Source organism: Tyto alba, unplaced genomic scaffold, assembly GCF_018691265.1.
Source record: "Tyto alba isolate M040663 unplaced genomic scaffold, T.alba_DEE_v4.0 Super-Scaffold_1, whole genome shotgun sequence".
NCBI classification, from domain to species: domain Eukaryota; kingdom Metazoa; phylum Chordata; class Aves; order Strigiformes; family Tytonidae; genus Tyto; species Tyto alba.
The window spans coordinates 25,743,258-25,765,498 of NW_024881261.1; the positions used below are offsets into that span (position 1 = coordinate 25,743,258).

Here is a 22,241-nt window from a genome sequence, read left to right on the forward strand (position 1 = left end):
GTAGTCTACCAAAACCTATTAAAACTGAAGGAATTTTTATGCCTGAACTTAAGTGGCTACTGAAAAAACAGATCAGAATGAAATTACACAGTAGCTGTTTAACAAAAAATAATGAGTTGATGTACAAGTTATTTATAGCTGTGTGTTTTGGATCAGGACTGAAAAATTTTTTGCATATGTTTAAAATGATTGATTTGTTTCTTCCATGGGGTCCTTTAACGAACACTTACACATTCTCTTTGAACCTTTTTGCTCCACCTGTGAAACTGTATCCTAAGATTGTGTGAACCATCACTGATTTTTTGGGGGGTAAGGGAATAATCCAAAGACTATGTTTTAAGTAATGGCTGTTACACAGTGGAGAGCTAGAAACATACACAGAATATACCTGCGAGATAACTGATAGGTCTTAGCTCCTGTGTTTGTAAGACAGAGTTAAGATGGACAGGTCTGTGATTTGTTAGAGGCTGTAGAGTGAGTCAGTATCAGAGACAGTATTTCTTTATCCAAAAACTAGAGTTGTGTCTTGTTTAATAAATAGCAATAGCTTATCTCAAAGCTGTCTTTGTCCTGTCCCTTTCTGAACTCCAACATCTTTCTGCAAAGGAAGGCTTTGCCCCATTGAGCTTTTGCCAATATCAATAGCAGCTGAATCCCAAACTCACTGTGTTTCTTTGCAAATGCCCCCTCAAGCCTGTCCCTCTTTTCCAGTATCTTGACAGGTCTGTGTAAAAGCTGTTAAAATAATACTAATCTCATGCAAAATTTACAAAAATAGCAAATTAATTGTTAATCTTTATTGTCATTTTCACTTAACTAGAACTGAAATAACATGAAATGTGATATTCTTTGGTCTTTCTCTATTTCTGAGTGTTCCTGTTTGTGCGTCATGGGTATCTGTTATTAGCTTATTTTTACTGGACTCTTGACACTGGAAGTCAAAGAGGGGAGATGATTCCATACAAAGGAAGATATAACTTTACTTACATAGTTAATTTCCTTAAACCATCATGAATTTGAAGATCAGTTTACAGGCACTGATAGATAGATCTCTTAAGCATCTTCTTGATGTCTGTTTTTTTTCTCTCTCTGGAGCTCACCTTTATCCTCATCACTGAAGATAATAACCTCTTTTCACACCACTACAAAGATGTTAAAACCCAGCAACAGCAGTTTCAGAGCACATGGAGCAGTGCTAAGCTTCAAAATGATTAAAAGAAAAGGGGGGGGATGTGGAGGGGTGGCTGCCCCCCAACCTCTAACCTAAAATAAACCTTTCTAAACTTATAATGTAAAATTTAGATGGATCTTTCTTCATTAAACAGCATTCTCTTAACTAGTGTTTTTATAAGTCTAAAACAGGTGCAGTGTGTCATGCAATTTATGGATCCTAGTACCTGCCATAAAGTATTTTATGGTGGCTGCATTCTGTGTTATTAGTAGCTGTCTTTTTCTGCAGCCATTGGTGTTTGATAATAGTCTTAAAACACCCAAAATTACTTACCTGCAAGCAACATTCCAGATAGTCCCTGTTGACAGTTTGAATAAGTTTAGTGCCCTTTTGTTGTACTTTACCTTCAAAACAAACTGATTGAACCATCAATAGCTCCTGAAAGCTGACAGAGGCATGTCATCTGGTCTAACCCTCTGATAGTAGGTTATCTGTGGGAGTTAACCTCCCTGCATTGTTAACTGAAATGTTTTATGTACTATGCAACTTTAGGATACTGCTGTGATAACCTTAGTAACTAAGTCATACATCACAGTAAAGAGATTTTGTGCAACAAATAACCCTGGATTAAATTTACAAGGGTTCTATTGATATTGTAAAGTGTTCATTCCAGGGCTTTGGTAATCCTTCCCTGTATTTTTTATGGCAAACTTGTGTTACATTTAGATTGAAGCTGCATCTTCATATTTCTAGCTAAAATATATCCAAGAAGCCTGATGCTTTTCTTCAATTATTTAATAGAAATGTATTGTATTATTTTCATATAATACAGATTCTTTTTATCCCACATCTAGTAAAAGGAATATAAATAAATGGATTTGTGTTTTGAAACACCTTTGTTCTGCAGTTGGGATAACCTTTATGGTACTTACTTATTAATACTTGCTTTCCATAAGGAGTGCAAGTTTTTTTTTTTTAAAAAATCAGCCCCAAACCTATCTGTTGTGGTGTAGTTTGCTGTTTAGTTTATGTGGGTAGGGTTTTTTGGTTTTGTTTTTGGAATTGGCAAGTATTGATGATAATTCTGTGTTTTTTGAAGTGTAGTCAGGATAGCTTAAAAATACATTTGTATCAAGGAATGCTATTATAATTTTAAGCTCTTTTGAAATGATTGAGAGACTGACATTAGGGCTGTGATCCAGAGTCAGCATAGATGACAATGCTGTCTTAGTCTGTTGTCATTTTTGTTGCAGCCTGATTTTCAATGGCATATTTCATTCCATCACTAAACATTTGCTGATTTTCTAATACCGATGTTTTCTTCACCTGAATATTCATCTTTTCTCACCCTACACTTAGTGGGTGTCTTTACTCATTTTTAGCTTCACTCTTCACTCCTGACATATTGTTGCCTTCTGTACATGTCTTCATGTGAAAGAATCTGTTGTCATCAGAGCTTTTCTACCAGTAACGCAAGATGGGTAGCTTCTCCTCCATTGCAAGATAAGGGCCAGCAAAATGCCAGAGAGGACTGAAGGGCAGCCAGAAAAGCTGGGAGGAGTCTGAGAGTGTGTCAGTCTTGCAGATCTGTAGCTGTTGTTTAATAAATGATTTTAGGATATGTTCTGTTTTGTAAAGTGACTCTCTTTTTCTTTTTCTAATATCATTGAAAGGCGTAAGTTGAAGATTCACATTGAAATTGTCGAGCATTTCAGTATTGAGTGTTTTCAGTTCACTTGACAGTTTAAAAAGCCATTGCCTCAGAGGAAAGGTGTACTTGAGGGAAAGTTTATTTGCAGTGTTACGTTTTGTTTGGTTATAGAAGGGGGGACTCTTACAGTCTTTTTCACATATTTATCTGGTCCTGAGAACACTATTACAAAATAACTCTTACTTTTTAAAATGCATTTTTTGTGTGTTGTTTTTTTCAGAATGTTATGTTATGCAGAGTTTTCTACTACTTTGATTTCTTCCTCCCAGTGCCAGAACGGTTTGGTATGATTAGGAGGCTCTCTGACTGGAGTTTTATGAAAAGCAGCTAGGCATGGGGAACATTATCAATCACCTTTCTATCTCCTACCAGGAAAAGTCTGGCACCTCCCTCACTTTGCAATGTATGCTTCACATTTGGTTGACTAAATGTAAATAACATGTACTTAAGGTGGTTAGATAACTTGATTTGTCATGGTTTTGTGCCTTATTTTGTTTCTGATCTGCCGTTTTTTCTTCCTCTGCAAGGAAGGAGCCAATAGTATTTTTTGAGGCTAAAAAGCTGCTGCACTTGGAGTAAAAAGGGATAAACAGAATGTAGTACTCATGGATCCTACAAAGAACTTTGAATTCTTAAAATATTTTTATAAAAATAGTCTCTCTCTATGTGCTTCTGCATTTAATCCTAAACTGGGATTCATATGCCATAAGGACACCTTGTCTCTCTGGCAGGATCAAATTGGAATTATTCCAAACAATGCCTGTGTCAAAATGTAGTTCTGGAAAGCAGAGACCAGGAATAACACTCCATGCTTTCTCTTGATGAATTCTTTTTTTTTAATGTTAAGAGTTTTGAACACTGACATATGTCTCTTTCAAGACAAAGAATGGTATTTTAGGATGTATGATGGAAGACACATTAAACTCCTCTCTGATTTTCTGTTCACATGTCTCTAATGTTGCTGATAATTGTGTTTTTAGGCAAATATAATAAAAATCTGAAGAAGTGTTGGCAAATGAATGTTTTCTGAGGACTCTTTCAGAGAAGATAGGTGGCAATTTCCCATGTCTCAGATTAGTTTTCCCCTGCAATGTGGGATAGAATCTTTGGAATCACTCATAATTCCTTTTTCCAAAGTGGCAATTCAAACCAGTTTCCAACTTATTCTATTTCTGGGTATACCTTATACCTCACTAATACCTATAGAGAGAACATACATGCCCGTGGTGATAATTTTCTTATCTGTTTCATCTACCCAGTATTAAATTGTTATAGGCAGCTTTATTTGAGAAAGTAAGTGTTATAACTTTTTACAGAAGCTACATTCCATGAAAAAGGTGAAGAGAGAGAGGAAACACAGGCTGTTGCTGTTCTTTTTTAGTCATTTAGTCTGTGAGTACATCTCTGTTTATTACCGGATTTTAACTGTGTGCATTTTGCTATCTGTCAGATATTTTGTCCTGCACAAATTGACAAACCTGAAATTTCTTGATACTCGAAAAGTAACCAGGAAGGAGAGAGAAGAAGCCTTGTTGAGAGGTGCCTTCATGAAAGTGGTTAAGCCCAAGGATGCTAAGGTAGGAGAGTAAATGGAAGAAGTAACTACTATGTGATTCATTAACACTGTTTTAAAATAACTCCAAAAGCTTGGCTGCATCTTTTGCTAAAGTAACTGACAAACCCTTTCAAATGTTCAACTTTTCAACTGGTGAACATGGTCAGAGGAAGGACAAAAGCCTTAGTTATTTTTCTGTGTTTTAATATCAAACTTTACTGTTACATCTGGTTAATGGACTGTAGTTATGTTATCAAATTTCTGGTTTCCAAACTCTGTTTCATATAACAAAGTAACTAGTATGTGTCACTGAGTTTAAAAGAGTATTTTTACCCTGTCTAAAGATATGTAACAACTGTGTGATATGCCTTGGTGAAAGAATGTAATTTTTCTGACAAGTTGTCCCCTGCCTTGTATGTTAAATACAACTGTCTATCGCAGAGCTCACACCTGAGGTGTTTATTGGCTTTTAGTGGACCAGCTGATTCTAATTTTGTATGATGTTACTTAATGTGGTATCCTCTTAATAAGCATTGACAACATCACAGATACAGTTTCAGTAATCTGAGCTTTTGATACCACTTGCATCAACTCGGCATACTCCATACAGCTGATGCAAACAGAACATGAATACAAATTCTCCACTTTAACTTCTTTTTCCATTGTTGATCAATACACGATAACAGCCATCTGAGCTTCAGAGTGTTTCAGTGCTGCAGATCTTAAAACTCCGCTCAAGTTTTCAGTCTACTTGCTTTCAGTTTACTGCTTTGTTCTCTAAAATATACCATCAATAATTTATTGCAGATTTCCAATAATGGTGAATAATAATGTAGCAGTTATGGAAATGCACTGTTTGGTAGCATAACAGTGTTTCTAGATAAATGCATTATCACAAGTACAGTTGCAGTGCATAACCAATTAATTCAGACTGATTAATTTGGAACTACTAAAACGTTAACAGTTCTGATACAAGCATACCTTTGATATATTGTTTACCACTGCCTTTAGTTATTTCAGCTTCATATATGTAATAAATAAAATAATTTATTTCTAAGCTGTTGTGGATATCTTATTCACAGCAAATCTTTGATGAATCTGGCCAAAAGAAATGTGTTAGATGTAGCATATATATATTGTCTTCTTTTATAATTTTATCTAATCAGATTTTGGATCAGTGTAGTGTTTTTTAATGTTTTTAGCAACTAGATTTTTCATTTAAGAATCCTCTCTTTGGATTTTAACCAACTTAATAGTGTCAGAGAAGAAAAAAGTGTCTCTTAAATTTTATGTTCCTTTTCCAGATGAAACCTCTTTTTAAGTCAATAGCTAAGGATAAAATACTTCACAGATGCAGGGATAACAATTTTATCTTTTATATTTGTAATTGAACCTTTTGTATAGTTTTGAATTATTTACCCACTAACTCTTATGATAAGAGATACATTTATTTCAGCAAATTTGCAGAAGGTTCAAATTTACTGTTGTTATTGTCATACTAAAGGGGTTTTTCTTCTTTATAAATGATTTGGTACAAATTGCTGATGGTAAAATCATTGTAAATGCTTTTCATGGCATGAATTAATGCTTCTTAAGGTACTACAAATTACCCTCATCATAGAATATTATATACATATTACAGAAGTTGCTAATTTAAAAATATTAAATTAGATACAGAACAGATATTACAAACCTCCTTAAATTGTTTTGAATTTGTGTTTGTTTCCTAAGATATTCATACATACAGTATGCATGCATGCAAACTCTTTATATCTGAGAACATTCATAGAGTCATCTCTGAACATATGTTTTCAGATGCACATATCTATATATATAGCTATAGCTATCCTCAAAGACCATAGCAAGCAGCATTCCTCTATATAGCACAAAGATGATGTGCACCATAGCTGTACTTTCAAATTCTATCATATATAATGTATTGAATACATAATGTTTTATTTACTCTTCAGGTTTCCTGAAATTTGTGCTGTCTCTTCATCGGTTCCCCTCCCATATAGTTGTTGAGATTTTTGACCAGCTTCAGCCAAATTTAACAGACAGCTAGTGGTAATATATTATAAGCTTTCTGAAACCAATTAGAGAAGAATACAACTTGATCCAAACTTAGAGGAAGACTGCAGCATATCCAGTATTGGTCATGAGAAAAACTCCTTAAGAAGTTGACCTAGTGATATAAGACCCTGATGGTAATGAACTTCCTAAGAATGTTTTTTTCATTTCCTCTGAGGTAGTAGCCTCTGTGTGAGCCTATGCTTGCCAGGAATTGAGTTGGAGTGATTAGTATTTATGGTGGGATGCCACATGGAAATGTTGTTCTACCAGATGTAGTAACAATGGTGAGCCTATTGGACTTGCTTTTACAGGAAAAAAAGCCCCCAAATCTGAAATTCCTTATTTTCTTTTTTTTTTTTTTTTTCTTCTTTTTTTTTTTTTCCACCCCATTATGATAAGCAGGAGATGGTATGGCTTATTCAGCATAAAAAGCAGACTGATCAGCTAAGGAGGCTGTGATGTAGGGACTTGTTTTCATTATAGTCTTGACATGAAATAGTTGGGAGAGCAAAATACCCCACCAAGAAAAACTTCACAAAATGAGAATAGAAGCAAGAACTTTCCATCTGACTGGCTTGTGTTTACTCAAATGCAAAAGTATCTAGCAATCACCAGTCATCACTAAGTCATAAATATTTTATTTTGTATACATTTTTTTACTTTATTTTTTCCCTATTTTTACTTTTTTTTTTTTCCTTTTTTTTAACAGAACACTGCACTTCCTTGTGCTTTGCTTCATTTCATCCTTTGTTTAAAATGCATCTATTTGTGATATGACTGTCTTATGGAAATATGCAGTCATTTATTAGAAAACAGTTTAATGTTACAATGCAGTGTTCCATCTAGCTATGTAAGTGAGCTAAACTTCATTATTCTGTGATGTTTATGTTTTCTTTTGTCAAAATATTGAACATTGTATCATGCCTGATTTTAATAAAGATTGAGTAATCGTGGATGCAGAAGAGGCATTGAGCCAGATGAGGAAGCCTTGTTTAATGACCAGAGCATGACCTCATTTCACTGGCATAAGTGTAGATCAAAGTGGAAGATGCCTGTCCAGTGTGACATGTGTTTCTGGGCATGACAGCACTTCACATCAGAAAGACAGCTCAAGAATAAGACAGTCAAAATTGCTTAATTATGTCCCAGCTTTGTAATTATTCATCTCTGCTTCTACAAAGAGTACAGTTGTCATTTCTTGACATAATTATTTAAAACTGTACCCTTCTTTAGTTTATAGGTATATTAATTGTGCTTTCAACTGTATCATCTTTAAAACTTAGACATGCAAAACAAGTGTGATTTGAGAATACATTTTAAGACTCCATCTTTTTATGCTAATTATGATATAAATAAAAAATGAAATTATGATGTATCAAAGCACATAATAATTTAGTATTTTAAAGGCCTATATTCATGATAATTTAATCTAGATGATAAAATGTGGATATATCTATTATATCTAGAGTGTGTTGCTATGAGTAGATACACAGTCATAGGTCTCTTTAAATATAAATGTAATTGCTTAATACTGGATCAATGCACTTGCTTTTATAAAATACATATATTTCCCAGTATTTTGCAACCCCTCTGCCCAACAACTATTTTTTGGCTTACTGCATTTTTAACGTTAACATTTTTATCAGTTTTATTTATAGTGGCACACAGTGTGCATTTGGTCACATGTAACAGTCTTTCAGCTTTGAGGACCAAATCATCAGCAGGTATCCATGGGTATACTTCCAAGGAACTGACTTACTATTATGTGGAGTTATTTGGCTTTCTTGCAACTTGACCAAGAGCATCTTGTCCACTAGCTGTAAAGGAAACTTTGTACAAAAAAAGATGGCAGTATAGGTTTTTCCCTTCCCCACCTCAGTCCCCCCCTTCCCCCCCCCCCCCCCCCCCCCGATTCATTGTTTTAATCACAAGCTATAATTATAAAACTTGACATAGCATTTGTTCTCTAAGGAACTAAAATGGAGACCCTTGAAACCCTTAATCGGAGAGGCAAGTCAATATCTGTGTTTCATGTAATGATTGTCACTTGGAAGGTAGAGGAAGATTATTTTATGATGATAGGAAGAGTAAATATTTAGGCAGTACAGTTTAAGAAATAAGGTGAGCTAAAATCTACAGTGCTGCTTTCAGATCATTGTCAGTATTCTTGTGTTTAAGATCATAGGAAAAGCTCATTATCAAAGTGACCAATGATGATAAATGTTTTTTCAAATTCTGTTAAAATCAGATGAGGCATAAGGAGTGGTTTTAGTAATTTTTGTCCTTAACTATTTAACAAGTGTCATGTTTTTCATAAATAGGTATATCCTATCTGCTTCCAAGAATTTAGGTAAGGCATTTTTGCTAATGCTTCTCTTAGACATTTTCTTCCTCCCAACCCCCTTCCTTAATTAAGGAAAACGGGGCTGGTTTTAAGAAGTAAATAAAAGGTGACAGAGATGTTTGGAGAACATCTGCATTACTCACAATTTTTCTTCCTTTTACCATCACCTTTGTGTAGAGATCTTGGCTTATGAAATATATATAGAGCAAAAGGCTTCTAAAGTGTAAAGAATCATTGTGTCAATGAACTGCTAGCTAGTAAGATACCTCTTTGAGAGAGCTTCTACATAATAGGGTTTCTTATTGTCCAGATGTCAAGATTTCATGTACTAAAACAGAACGCCATGAATTTAAGACTCCAACCTAGACTGTGATGCAGTAAATCATACTGACCTCAAAGACATTGTAGCAGTCATGCCACTATTTCGCACAGTGAAGTATCCATTTTGCTCTTTGGAAAATATTTTAATCAAAAGTCCATGACATGATTGGCTCATAATGCCCTAATGACTCATTAAAATTAGTAATAAGGAATAATTAAAAAAAAAAATGCGAGAATTTATATTTCTATGTATGAACACTTTGGTGGTTTGGAAGAAAACGTTGCTGAGCAGGATCTGCTCGATCCAAGAGTGGCACTTGCTAGAACTAAGCCAGTAGAGCTAAGTTCAGTCATTTAAAATTTTTCATTTTTAAAATCCTGTGATTCAAAACAAATGTAAACAAACATACCTATATAAAAATTTTATGAAATAATTGTGTGTGAATAATATTTGCATATTTTTTTCTGAAGTGGTGGATTTTACTTATTTTCTAAAACTGGGGCATGACATCTTGAACTAAGCCTTTTTTTGGCCTGCAGGGGAATAGGTGGTAGGAATAGGTGGCAGAATATGAAATAAGAAAAGCATTGTGAAATTGCAACATTAAGAAGAGATTAGGGTGTTGGAGAACCGAGAGACGACCTTAGGTTTTTCCTTCTGTTTTCTGATTTCATATGGTATACTGATACACATTTTATTTATTTATTTTTTTAATTTAAATTTGGAAGTTTAGATTCTTGTATGCTTGTATTATCCAATTAGTTGAAAAAAAAGACTGGAATAAACTTTTGGATACGATCCAATCCTTGAAACATCAAATAGTATTTTCTATCTCTCTGTCTTGGAGAATATCTGTATGTCCCCTTGATAGTCACATTGCAATAATAGCTGTCTATTTGGTAAGTGTATGTGTGTGTGAGCTCACTATGAAACACGGTGAATCCAGAAGTAGGATTTTAGCTGTGATATTCATGAATTCAAGAATATTTTATTTGGAAGACTTTAAAAAGGTCACTAAATCTGTCCTCAATTTTTGTAGCAACAAAAAAATAAATTCCCAAAATGTGTATATGTCTTGGTTCAGTGCTGAGACATAAAATCTGCTATCACATCTTATGCTGCTTGTAGGGTAAATTAGTGACATGAGATTTTAAGAAATGGGAAATCTAGTTATTGTATCTGTGCAAATGATAAAGAGCTTAAGGGTGTGACTGAAAAGTTATATACCAGACTAATAAGAAGAGAGATGGTAGTTCATCAAATGGTTAATGAAGTTCTATAGAAGACACCCTTGAGACACAGGAGAATGATGTGTGGACCTGCAAACATATAGATACAATATATAAGTATACAGGTCAACAAGCAGTGTTACTGTAGTTCGGATCTTGCCTAATATATAGTCTTTGGAAGAAATAATTCAGCAGTTATCATCATGTGATAGTTTTTTTACATTTCCTTAGATTATATAACAAATTAAATGTGCATATGAAGGAGAGACTTAGACTCCATTCTCTGGTTCAAGTTACTGTGAAATACATCCCACTGTCTTTGGATATCATCAGTAACAGACCACCGTTGCACTTGCTACATAACATGTTGTCCTAGCGAAGAAATCTAACAATAAATTTGATCTGGCTGTGAATTTGTGCATCATGTGAGGAAACTCTTGCTCTTGGAAAAGATGGAATTAATAACAGGATCTAGAGCAGTCTTCCAGTTGATTGAGTTGCCTTCAAAGTGCCTACAAGGGCAGCTGCATTAAAGCAAATTGAAAGGCAGGCTTGGGAAAAAGCAGCCAGCAAAGGGAAGAGAAGGGTCAATATCCAAAGAGGAAGTAAAGACAGTTATGGTAGTAAAATTGAAGATGAGATCTGAGCAACAATGATCTTGGGAAGTAAGAAGTTTGCATGCAATACTTGAATCTTCAAGCTAAGATATTTAACTGGAGTTGCTTATTTTTTTGCTGTATTTTGTGTCTTCACGTATGGCAGGCCACATGGTTAGAGAACCTCAGTCAGTAAATGAGAGAAAAGCAATGATTTTAAACAGTGGGAACCAAGCTGCGAACATGCAACTGCTGAAATAGCAAAAAAGGAATGTATTCTCTTTGCTTAGTCTGCTGTAATTCCAGCTGTCAATAAGGAAGAATAGACACGTATGGGTCACGTGTGTGTTAGGGTAGGGAGAAAGACTTGTCTTCATTGTTTGTTTTTATTGTAATTATTCTGGAAAAACTGATATATGTTTAGTTCTTTGGGAAGGTATTATGTGGGCTACATTTCAATATCTAATTGCTATTGAAGATACAGAATGCAAAAGGTGATGTCTCTTTAATAAAATTGTTTAAAAAAAAGTGTATGATTGTCATGAAGCCAATGTCCTTTCAGCCATTAATGATCCCAATGCACTTTTCAGATAGGAAGGGGTGTTACTCCTGGAGCCCTGGCCTGATTCCAAATCAGGTAATTACATTTTGCCTCCATGGATTTCTCTGCAGTCTCAATTTACTAAAGCATTCTTCTCCACCTTCTGCCCTAAACTGTTATGTAGTGTTGCAGTGTGCTAGTTAACCAGCTGCTACTTTACACCTGAAAGGTATCTGTCTTTCAGTAGTAGTGAGCAAATTGATCCCTTTGTAAGACTTATTTAATATTTGTAAAACACTTGGAGGTTCCCTGATGAATGGCAGTAGGCACTGTATGTCATTAATACATCCATGTAATTGAAGAAGCTAGCATGACAACTTGTTTATTACTGCTGTTATTTTTTATTTTATTTTTTTATATATTTTTTTCCTATTTGTGTGTTCAGAACTATGGAAACTTCAATTATTAGATGCTGCAAGCATATGGTCTGGCTTTTGTTTTGTGATCAGCCTATTCAGTCTACTTAAGAGTGCCATTCAGCAGAATGTAATACTGTGATATCAGACAGATATGATTGGTTTAATTTCACAATGGATCAATATGGCTAGAATTTTATCCTATATAATTTATTTGGTTTTCTTTCGGAAATGGAAAAACTGCTGCTGTACAAGCAGAGGTCACTACACTCTAATTCCTCTTTTCAGAAAAACTAATACAATGGATCTCATTATCAGATGACACCACTGTTAGGCATAGGAGTTGTTTATATGTTTCATTTAAAAAAAAAAAAAAATTAATATGGCACTGGCAAAACTGTGGGCCAGCTTATGTCTACTCTTTTGTTCTTGTAGGTGATTCTTTCCTATTTTCCTGAAATTTGAGGCACTGTATGTCTGATGTACTTTAAATCATGTTGATAAGTCATGCCCATTGAAATAGTAGTAGTCTTAAGTGTGATGGTTAGAGCATATGTTAATTCCTAGCCATGAAACAAAGGTCCAAATAGAAAATATTCTTAGTTTTCTGAAAGCTGCTTGTCACAGCAGGATTTCTGAGAGAGAAAATCTATGACAAGCTAGCATTACCAAAGGGTCTACTTGTAATTTTGTAAATGTGCAACACCTAGTTCACCTGGACAAGAACTGTCATGACTGAGTTTATATTTATTGTTTGTTTTGACTGTGATTGAATGTTTTCACAGCAAGCTCTGTATTGTGTATGTATGCTGTGTTAAGACCTGGCTTCACTATTTCACTGACCCATCAGAAGGTCAACAGTTGTTAGAGGTAAATGTGGTGACAAAGGCCACTGCAAATGAAGCCAAAAATGATTTGTTGTTGTGATCTTCTTAGTAGTGTATCTTGCAGTAAGGGACAATATGCTATGAGGAAGATCATGATGTAAACAGTTGTATTTTAGATTATTTTAACCAAGCTCATTGGCATCCTCCCTGGCAGAGTTTATACTGCCTGGTTTTTAGAAAGGTGATTCTAAACACAGGAAGTATTTATTTGGAGCATTTTACCAGACCTTTGTGATTCAAATAACTATTATTTTTTCTTCATTTCTGCCTTGAAGTACTACTTTCCTCCATTAATGTAGATCTTTCAAGAAACTTTCTCTTATGATGTAGTTTACAACTTTGTGGTAGTAAAGTTTCTGTATCCAGACCAAAGAAGTAAATAAACAAACAAGGAATAGAGTGCCTTCAACATGTCATTCTCTGCAAATTGTTATGCCCCTAGTACTTTTGGGGTTTTGCTTGCCATTAACAAAATGGTGTTAGTTGCACAATGACATTTTTAGCTATGTCTGTGATAACGCTGTAATCCCTGATTCTACAGAAGTGGATTTTATCTTCCATGTGTTTCCTTTTGACATCAGTGGGGATCATGGTCAAAAAGAGCAGTCTACAGTCATCTGCAGGGTACAAGTTCAGGTGTGAAGACATAAATTATATCGGGGGATAAAGGACCATGATTTCATAATATAAAATGTGGTCCAAGCACATCATATAGCATCTTGTGTAATGAATTCTATATTCTTTTTATTGTTGCCATAGTCAAATTAGATGTATGGAATGAGAGGACAGGAAAAAAAGGGGAGGTGAAATGAATGTACTTGGTATTGGCTAATAATTCTAATCACGTCGGAAACAATGAAAGTGCCTAAAAGTAGCAGTCTATTGCCATTTCACATACCCTAAAGTATACACCAGATCCCCTGTAAGGATGGCAGATAAGTATCTATGGGCGATGCAGGCTTTTCTGGAGCCACCATGGGAGGTCGGGCCCAGATACCGTATGTAGGGTGGCTAAAATGGCAGGAGAAACTTGTGTTTAAGCAGCTGAATCCTGCCTTTCCTGTTGTGCTAAAAGAGAGACACTGTGCTGCAAAATATTGACAGGTCAAGAACACCAGAGCACTGTAATAATAATCCTCCCCCGCACTAACATCAGCCAGAGTGTGATCCAAGAGGCACATAGGGCTGGTAGTGATGAGGTCATCTCCTAAAAGCTCAAGCATATCAGTCATTCTCTCTTCATTAATGACTAAGAACATGACCCATTTGTAGCTGGTTTATGAGTTATTTCAGGAAAAGGAATTAATAATTTGTTTTCAGAGAAGGACTAGGATTTCTCCCCTTGCCTCCACCCTTACGAGAAAAGTATAGGCCAAAGGGATATTTTGTAAGAAACCCTGAACTTTTTTGTCTAGTGAGTTTCTAAAACTTCTTGCTTTGTCAAAGAAAAAGGTTGAAGCACAGTTTCATCTACTTTCTTAAAATAATTTTGAACTTACAGATTGTGGTTCCAGTTCCTGAATATTAGTTGAAGATGATGCAAACCTCATTGTGTTAAAACACAGGGAGAATAATTCTATTGAATTCTGTGCCTGGTTGCAGAGCACAGTGCTAACTATAGTTTGTCCTAATCAGGTTGGTCATTGAACATCTTACCCAGTTTTGAACAAAACGAGATTTTGAATTGACTTTAGGAGCAGTGGAGTGGTCCACACCTGGAGTCTTTATTGATCTAGGTGAAAGGCATACATAAGCTTGTCCTGATCCAAGCACCCTTTAAAACTCTTAAGAAATCTTTCACTAAAATAATGTGATTTCTCTGAACTTTGAATTTATTTTTTTTTTATTTTTATTTTTAAAATGTTTCCTGTCCACTCTACAAAACAGTGTTTTATCTTTCTTGAAAACCTTGACTGAAGATAATTTTGCCCATCTTGCAGACAATGGAGTTGACATAAAACATTTAAGATTTGGTGACTTTGGTTATGCATCCTTGTTTCAGGGGAACATGAGGTGTTCATTGTGTGGATAAAAACTCAACAACATTTGCGAGTGAGGACTGGTGTTCTGTTTGAGGGAATTAGTGAGAGTATAAAGCTTTTGCAGTAAATTGTTGTCCTAATTAATCTTTGTTATTCACAACATCCCAGGACAAAAATGTTCTTAGAAAACATACAAATTGTAAATAACTCTGCCATTAGGAACTTCTGTGATAAATAAAGAAAATGTCAATCATGTTTCAAAAATTATATCGCTTTGAATCCTGTTCTGTGAATGATCTGGTTTGGACCTGGGCTTTCATGTGACTTTAGCACGTAGAGAATATGTCCTTAAGTTATATACATTAAATTTTTAAGTGTATTTAAGGTATGCTTCAGTTCTAATTTATCAAATGTCATTATATCAAGGTGCCTAGTAAACTCATGTGCATTGTCCCAGAGATGATTAATTTCTCTTTCACCCTTGGTGGGGCTTGAAAACCTTAGGCATTCTTTCTTTTAAAAGAACCCGTGTTATATTTGCTTAATGATTAAATTACAATTGCCTTTGTGTTTCTAATTTATGAGCTTAAAGCAGAAGGAGAAGTTTTCTGTTACGTCAATACAGCAAACTATCCTACATATCTTACTCTGGCAAGTTTCATTAGGAAATGTATCATTTGGGTTAAAATAAGAAGTAAATTCGGGACTGAGAAATTAAGACTTTCTTTTTTTTCTTCCCACATTGTAGGACTAAATATATAACTTTGTTCACATAACGGTTACAAACAGTTCACTGTGTAGGCCAAATGCTCTCTAATGCAGTAAAATTAAGAAATAATATGCTTTGAAAGTGATTTATGAGTGTGGTTAAACTGCCAGATTTACAAAGAAATAGTTCAGATCTTGGGAAGCCTCAGGAGTCACGTCAAAAATGAATTTGACCATGATTTAAACTGCTACTTTTCTTACATGACATTTAATATGTGTACTTTGGAGGCCCATATGTCTTTAATAAAATAGCATTAAGTTTTAAATATGATATGAATGCAGTCAGTTTCTAAATTCATAACCTTTTCCACAACTTCAAAATGCTAACCAATAAGGGAGTCATACATGCAATAAAACATAAACCTTAGAAAATAGTTTTTTATTAGAACGGTTAGACAGTTGGCAGCTGTGTTGTAATGTAATAAATACAGGCAGCCAATGTGGGTTTATCAGTCTTTGTTTACACTGTAAGCAACTGGGACCAGACAACTAATTATAACTGAGGACCAAAGGTCATGAAAAGTATATTTTGTCCAGTGAAATGTGTATTTGCTAGGTGAGCTTTAATATGCTAAGAAAAGTAATTTATTAAATAAGAAACACTGTAGTGTGCTTCCCAGTTAAATTTGTCTGAGAATATAATATTTATTAGAGAGTCATATACTTTAAGACTGTTCTGAAGTACCAAGTATTTCAAAAATTATGAAAAGACATGCACAGTTTACAAAGGATTTCAGTGTTTAGCAAAAGGTGGCCAAAAGAGTTCAGTGTTTTCTGAAAACAGAAATACAGGAGTCTGGTCTATGCTGAAGTTTATACTCAATAACAGAAGAATTTTAGCATATTTTGAGGGCTATTTCTTTGCAATGTGAGGTATTTTGTTAATTTTGATAATGTATTGTAAGATTACTTTCTGAAACAGAAGGTAGCTGACAGCAAAACCAGCTTTCGAGATAGCCTGAGCTTTTATTCAGGACAACAGTTTCTGGTTTGCTTGCTGAGTTATCCATTTACTCAACATGCAGAGAACAGTACTGCAAGCCTGATCACATATTCTAGGTAGTCTGACATTCTAATGAAAGTTATTGAAATGGTGTGGGAGTTGGGAAAAGACAGATTTTCTCTGTACTCTTATGAGGGGGGAGGTGTGGGGGATAAGAACTTGACTGTGGTATACTTTTTCCTCCAAAATGCTTTCAATGATTTGATTTCTGGTTAGTGTGGTTCTAGAAAAATGGCAAAAAGTAAATTAAAAAAGTCTGCTTTGAGATGTATTACAAAGCATATATTCAAATGCTAATCTGTAGTCCTTCAGAATTATGGGTCCCCTAGAGCATCCAAAAAATTATTAACAGCATGTAATCCAGCTCAGTGTGAATGCATCTTTACTGTTAGCCAAATCTTTACATAATACAAATCATTCTACCTATAAAAGCACAAATACGTTATTGTTCTCAACAGGCAATTTAATGCAACTATAGGGAGGAGAATAAGAGAAAAGAAGATTACAAGCTAGCTGATCATGCTTTTATTTCTCTTAAATCTCTCAGCATTTCTCTGTGGTTGTACTTGTTTAAAGATTGTACACAACTGTGCTGTCTATATGATTTGGAACGCAAATCAGCCTAAATATGAAGTTTCAATGCGTGTAGCTTTTAGGGGATTTAATACATTTATCACAAATATACATTTTTACCTCAGAATCAGTGTTGAACCTGTAATCTTTTTTATTTTTTTTTTTTCTTCTAATTCTTTTGAAGATTTAAGTTTTGCTGTAGAAAGCTCATTTATATTTGCCAGCCAGTTGTACAGCTTTAGCTGCAGAAGAGCTATTAAAGGTAATTATTTTCTGGAGGGTTTTATCAAAAAGACTATTAGTGTGAATGCATATAGAAAGTATGTGAATGAGGAAGAAAAACATTTTATTGAAATAATACACAGCTATCTCAGTCATGCTGTGGAGTCAGGATGCTGCTCCAGTGGTATTAAGTGAATGTGACTGAGTTTAACTGGTAATTCTTGTAAGCAAGGAGGTGTATCCATTCTAGCATAAGTGTGAGGATTGTTGTTGTCTTTTATTATTGCATTCTGCTACATTTTCCCCTGCTATTATTTTGCCACCAGACTGCAGCTTGTGACTCTCACTTTAGTTTTGCATCTATATGAAAATAATCGTTTTGCTCTTTATATTGCTTTTGTTATTTTCCACTAAGCATGTGTCATTATGGTGCATGGGTACTACCTAATCATCAATGATTGGAAATTTATGTAAAAAATTTATATATGAGTAGGCACTGAACCTATTATTATTATTAGTTGCCAACAGAAAATGTGAACTAAATGCTTGTTCTGAAGTGGAAGGTGGAGGTACTAACACCAGAGAAATAGTCTCTCTAGGGAAAAGAACAGAGTGGTAGAGACAATGAATGTTCCTGCTCTACCTGTTCTCGTCAAGCCCATCAAGCACAAAGTGGAAGAAACTGTACATTGTTCTGTGGGAAAATGGCATTCCTGAATTTGAAACAGGATGTCACTTGCATGTTTTGCAGTTAGCTATAGGTCAAGTCCATTGGATCGTTGAATATAAAGCATAAAATATATATGCTTCTGGGTCTTAGAGCTGTTCTTGGAGAACTTGGTCACTTTGCGTGCATTTTGGCAGGAGTTTTGTGCTTTGTTTCATATTACGTATTGTTCTAACGATGTCTAACAGGCCACAGTATTAATCCATTGCCCCAGGTCTGCTCAAATTTATAACTATGTTGCTTTTGTATAATGTCTCCCAGCTTTTTCCTTCCTCTTATGTGATTTTTTTTTGTTGTTGTTTGTTTGTATCTTTATGGCCTGAATAAGACTCTACAGTGCTATTTATGTCTAAATAATGAGTCAAAGATGTTGTGTGCAATTTTGAAAGATGGAATGCTATAACAGGACTAGGCAAAAGCACTGCATGTGTGGCACAAAATTCTTCTTTCATATGAAGAAAACCTTTGAATCCACTTTTATTCATGTTTAGTAGACTGAGGGAGTAGTCTGCTGTGTCAATGTGAGCAAGAGAAACAGGTGTAGATCTATGTAATGTCAAATGGTCTTTCCAAAGTAGAACTCATTAAAATGTCTGCACATGTGATTCTAGTTTCAGAACAACCAGTCATTCTTTAAATACTGCATTGGCAATATTTTCAGCAGCAGCTATACAGGTAATTGCTGATACGAGTATTTTGGATTTTATTGTTTATCTCTGACAGTAGAGAATTCTTACAAGGTGAGAAAATAATTCAGATTGTGATTAGAAAAATGTCTTTAAATTGAGTTCATGTACCAGACCAGAATGGCACATGGTTTCTTAGTAATGGACACACCTAACTTTCTGGGAAGCATTGCTACAAGGCCATTGACAGTTGCAAGTAAGGAAAGAAAAATAATAGAATGGATTTTATTTTCCTGATTTAACTTGAGATGTTGTTTTTCATAGCAATGTCTTGATTTCAAGGTAACAACAACATAGCTTTTGGATCTTTTTCTCCCCTATATGTTGACCAGTTTCTCTGAAGAGGACTTGAGAAGAACTGTTATTTATGTGAAGTGCTCTTTTTCTCTGCCCTCTCATCCACCTTCCCCCAAGTAGAAATGAATAGATACATTGTTGGTAGAGAAGTTACTTGGTTTGTCCTCTTGATGCCATATTTTGGCAAGTGGGAAGTCCATTTTTTTTATTTGATAAACCCCTAGTGGAATATGGTTTGGCTTGTGAAAAAATGCTGTTTACAGTGCCAATGGTTGTCTTGTCCTTTACAGCCTGGTCTTTTACCTTTTTCCCAGAATGCAGAGGCAACCAACAATCACTGGCTGAGGCACTGTCATAGTAGAACTAGTAAAAATTTATGGAGCTTTAATTAAACCTAAAATGCACTAATTCAAGCCCTATAAATCTTGTGTAATACTGGTACAGTGAACTTAACATGAGGGCCGGTGTGGACTGGGAGAACAAGGTACATGCCTAATATTCTTTGCAATTTTATGGCTGGGAAGCAGTTATGTTGCAAGCTAGACTGTCCAGTGATCTCAAAGAAGCTTCATGGAAGTTAATTTCAAGTTTATTTTCAGGCAGGCAATGTCAAAATGTTTTATGTAGATAGACCAGCTATTGCAAATTTTAAAAATCAGGTATCTTTTTTTGTCTTGTATGTGGAGAAAAGGTTCAGCTGAAGACTTTGCCTATACTATAGTCACATGAAGATGAGAGTAGACTCTTCCAATCCCTGTGTTGATAATGATGAAAACACTGCATTATCAGGGCTAGTGTTTAGATACATGATATATCTATTCTGTGAGACAAAAAATACTATTCTTTTGTATGGTTTCTTAAAGAAATAGATTAATCGAATACTTATAGGACATGTAAATTGAAAATGGTAGGTACTTGATGTCAAGATGGAGAAGAGTTTAAATTATTGGTGTATTATTTTATCATCTGGAATATTGACATGGTGGAATAGTTTAGTTGGTAGAAACCTACTGAAGTGGGAATAAAATAAATCATTTACTTATTCTGTGGCTGAACTTCTAGGCCTAGGCTGAAGGACCACTTCTTTGTATCTGTAATAAAGTCCTGCCTGCAGAGCAGTGGCTGGAAATAATTTACATTATCAGTGGAGACAAGATTTCATGCTTACTGTTCAAAGAAATACTTACTTTTCTGATGTAATTTGTATTGGAGAAGACTCATTTTTTTTAAAGGGAGAATGGACTATGTGTTTGGCTTTCATGTAGGCTTTTAGTGCTGGTTCTTCACTCAGAAACAAGTCAGAAGGACAGCATAATCTCTTTTGCCTTTGTTAGGGGCATGGAAAAAGCTGTCTATCAGGAAAAGCAGATGGCCCAGGTAGGAAGGAAATCTTATAAGGCAGCCTTTGAGTGTAAGATATCACTACTGGAGGGCTGGTAGTGTGGCCCTGATGCGAATCTTGTGTGCAGATTCAAACATATGTTTGTGTGTTATTACCAGCCCTCCAGGATTTAAGAGGGTATTTTTGAGGGCTAAGATCTTCAATGTCTTTGCAAAATCTCTTCTTTCTCCAGGTTCTGTGTATGTTGAGAAATCTTTTAAAGCCCTATGTCAGATCTGCACTTCGTGTGAAGTCTTTATAAATATTTATATAGCCCTACTGAGGAAGAGTAAATCCATTAGAATGCTTTAGGCTAAGATTAGCAGTCGTGAAGCCTATTTAGCCAGATACAAGTTTACTTTATTTAATAACATTAAAGAGATAGTAAAAGAAAGCTTCTTTATCAGATTGGGGTAAGATCTATGAAACAGGTTTATTAATGTCTAGCTATCAAATTATACTTGCCTCAGAATTCATGGAAGTAGCAGAGAAATTGCCTATTTGATTTGAGGCAGATTAGCATGTTTGTAAATGTTGAAACTACTTCCCATGTGTGCAGGCCCTTGATGAGGTCATCAACAGCCAGCCCTGCTTTCTTGACTCCCATACCCATTAGGAGCAGTGCTGGTCTGAGATTATAATGGCTGTTAATGCAGATAATTTTATTTTTTTTATTTTTTCCTTCAAAATACATATTATTGTTGATTTTATGGTGTTCATGCAGAAGTATCTTGTGATTCATAGTTGACTTATGCAGATATCTGTAAATCAAGGAATATTTGTCGCAGACAGATTGTACACAGGACAAGTGGAGTGAACCAGCATCAGGGCAATGATATTGGGAACCATTAGTTTTCTATTGGTCCACTGCTGCTAGCAGGCTGAAGATTCCTGTATTACTGTTAAATTTTAAAATAAATGAAAAAAAAAAAAAAAACAAACATATTTTCACATAGTACAGACTCTAGCAACATTGGAGACAAATCTCCCAGGCAGAAGCATAACTTTATGGTTATTCTTGCAGACTTATATAAAGGTAAGTATACTTTGGGTTCAGTCACATATGTCACATAAGGGACACCAGCCATTGCATGTGTCAATGTCTATTTATAGTAACCATCCAACCATAGACCTCTGAAACAACCATTTCCTTTAATGTTATATATATTTATTATCCCTGAATCTCTGGTATGTTTTCAGACTCATACAGTATTCTCTTGGCAGTAATATAAATGAGAGGGTTGTATCTCCTGAAATGATCATATTGTCATATTTTAAGTGTACCCTTGAGTTGAGGATTATACAATCCAGAAACCAGTTCTTGCTATTCTTTTGTTCTCTTCCCCCCCCCCCCCCCCCCCCATATCTAGAACATGTTGGTGCCAAATTCCTTCTATGTCACTCAGAGAAAGAGGCTTTGAGAGACAATTATGTGAATCTTCATTCCTTCTAATTAATGTCTCTGAAATACATATTGATGAATGCAGTTCCTCAGTTCAGAGCCACTTCCACAACACACACTTTTTTTCTTTTCTTTGGAACAAAGATATTTATATCTCCCTTTCTATCTTCCTCTACCTGTCCTTGCTTCCCAAAATAGGACAGATTGACTCTCATATAAGTGGTAGGATTTGGAATAATCTTAAAGATTATGTCAGAAGGGCACGATCAAAGTACTTCTGTAGAGTGAGAAAATGCAGCAATACTGAAACATTTTATTTCTTTGCAGTCACAACAGTTTGGATCACTTTGTGTTC

At 35.1% G+C, this 22,241-nt stretch overlaps 1 protein-coding gene across 1 annotated transcript in view; it reads left to right on the top strand.

Moving 5' to 3' along the window:
• LRMDA (leucine rich melanocyte differentiation associated) overlaps nt 1–22,241 on the top strand; it is a 690,027-nt gene that overhangs the window by 400,931 nt on the left and 266,855 nt on the right. Inside the window, exon 5 of the mRNA XM_042792209.1 lies at nt 4,333–4,459. Coding sequence (XP_042648143.1) covers nt 4,333–4,459 — 127 coding nt within the window. The remainder of the gene's footprint in view (nt 1–4,332; nt 4,460–22,241) is intronic.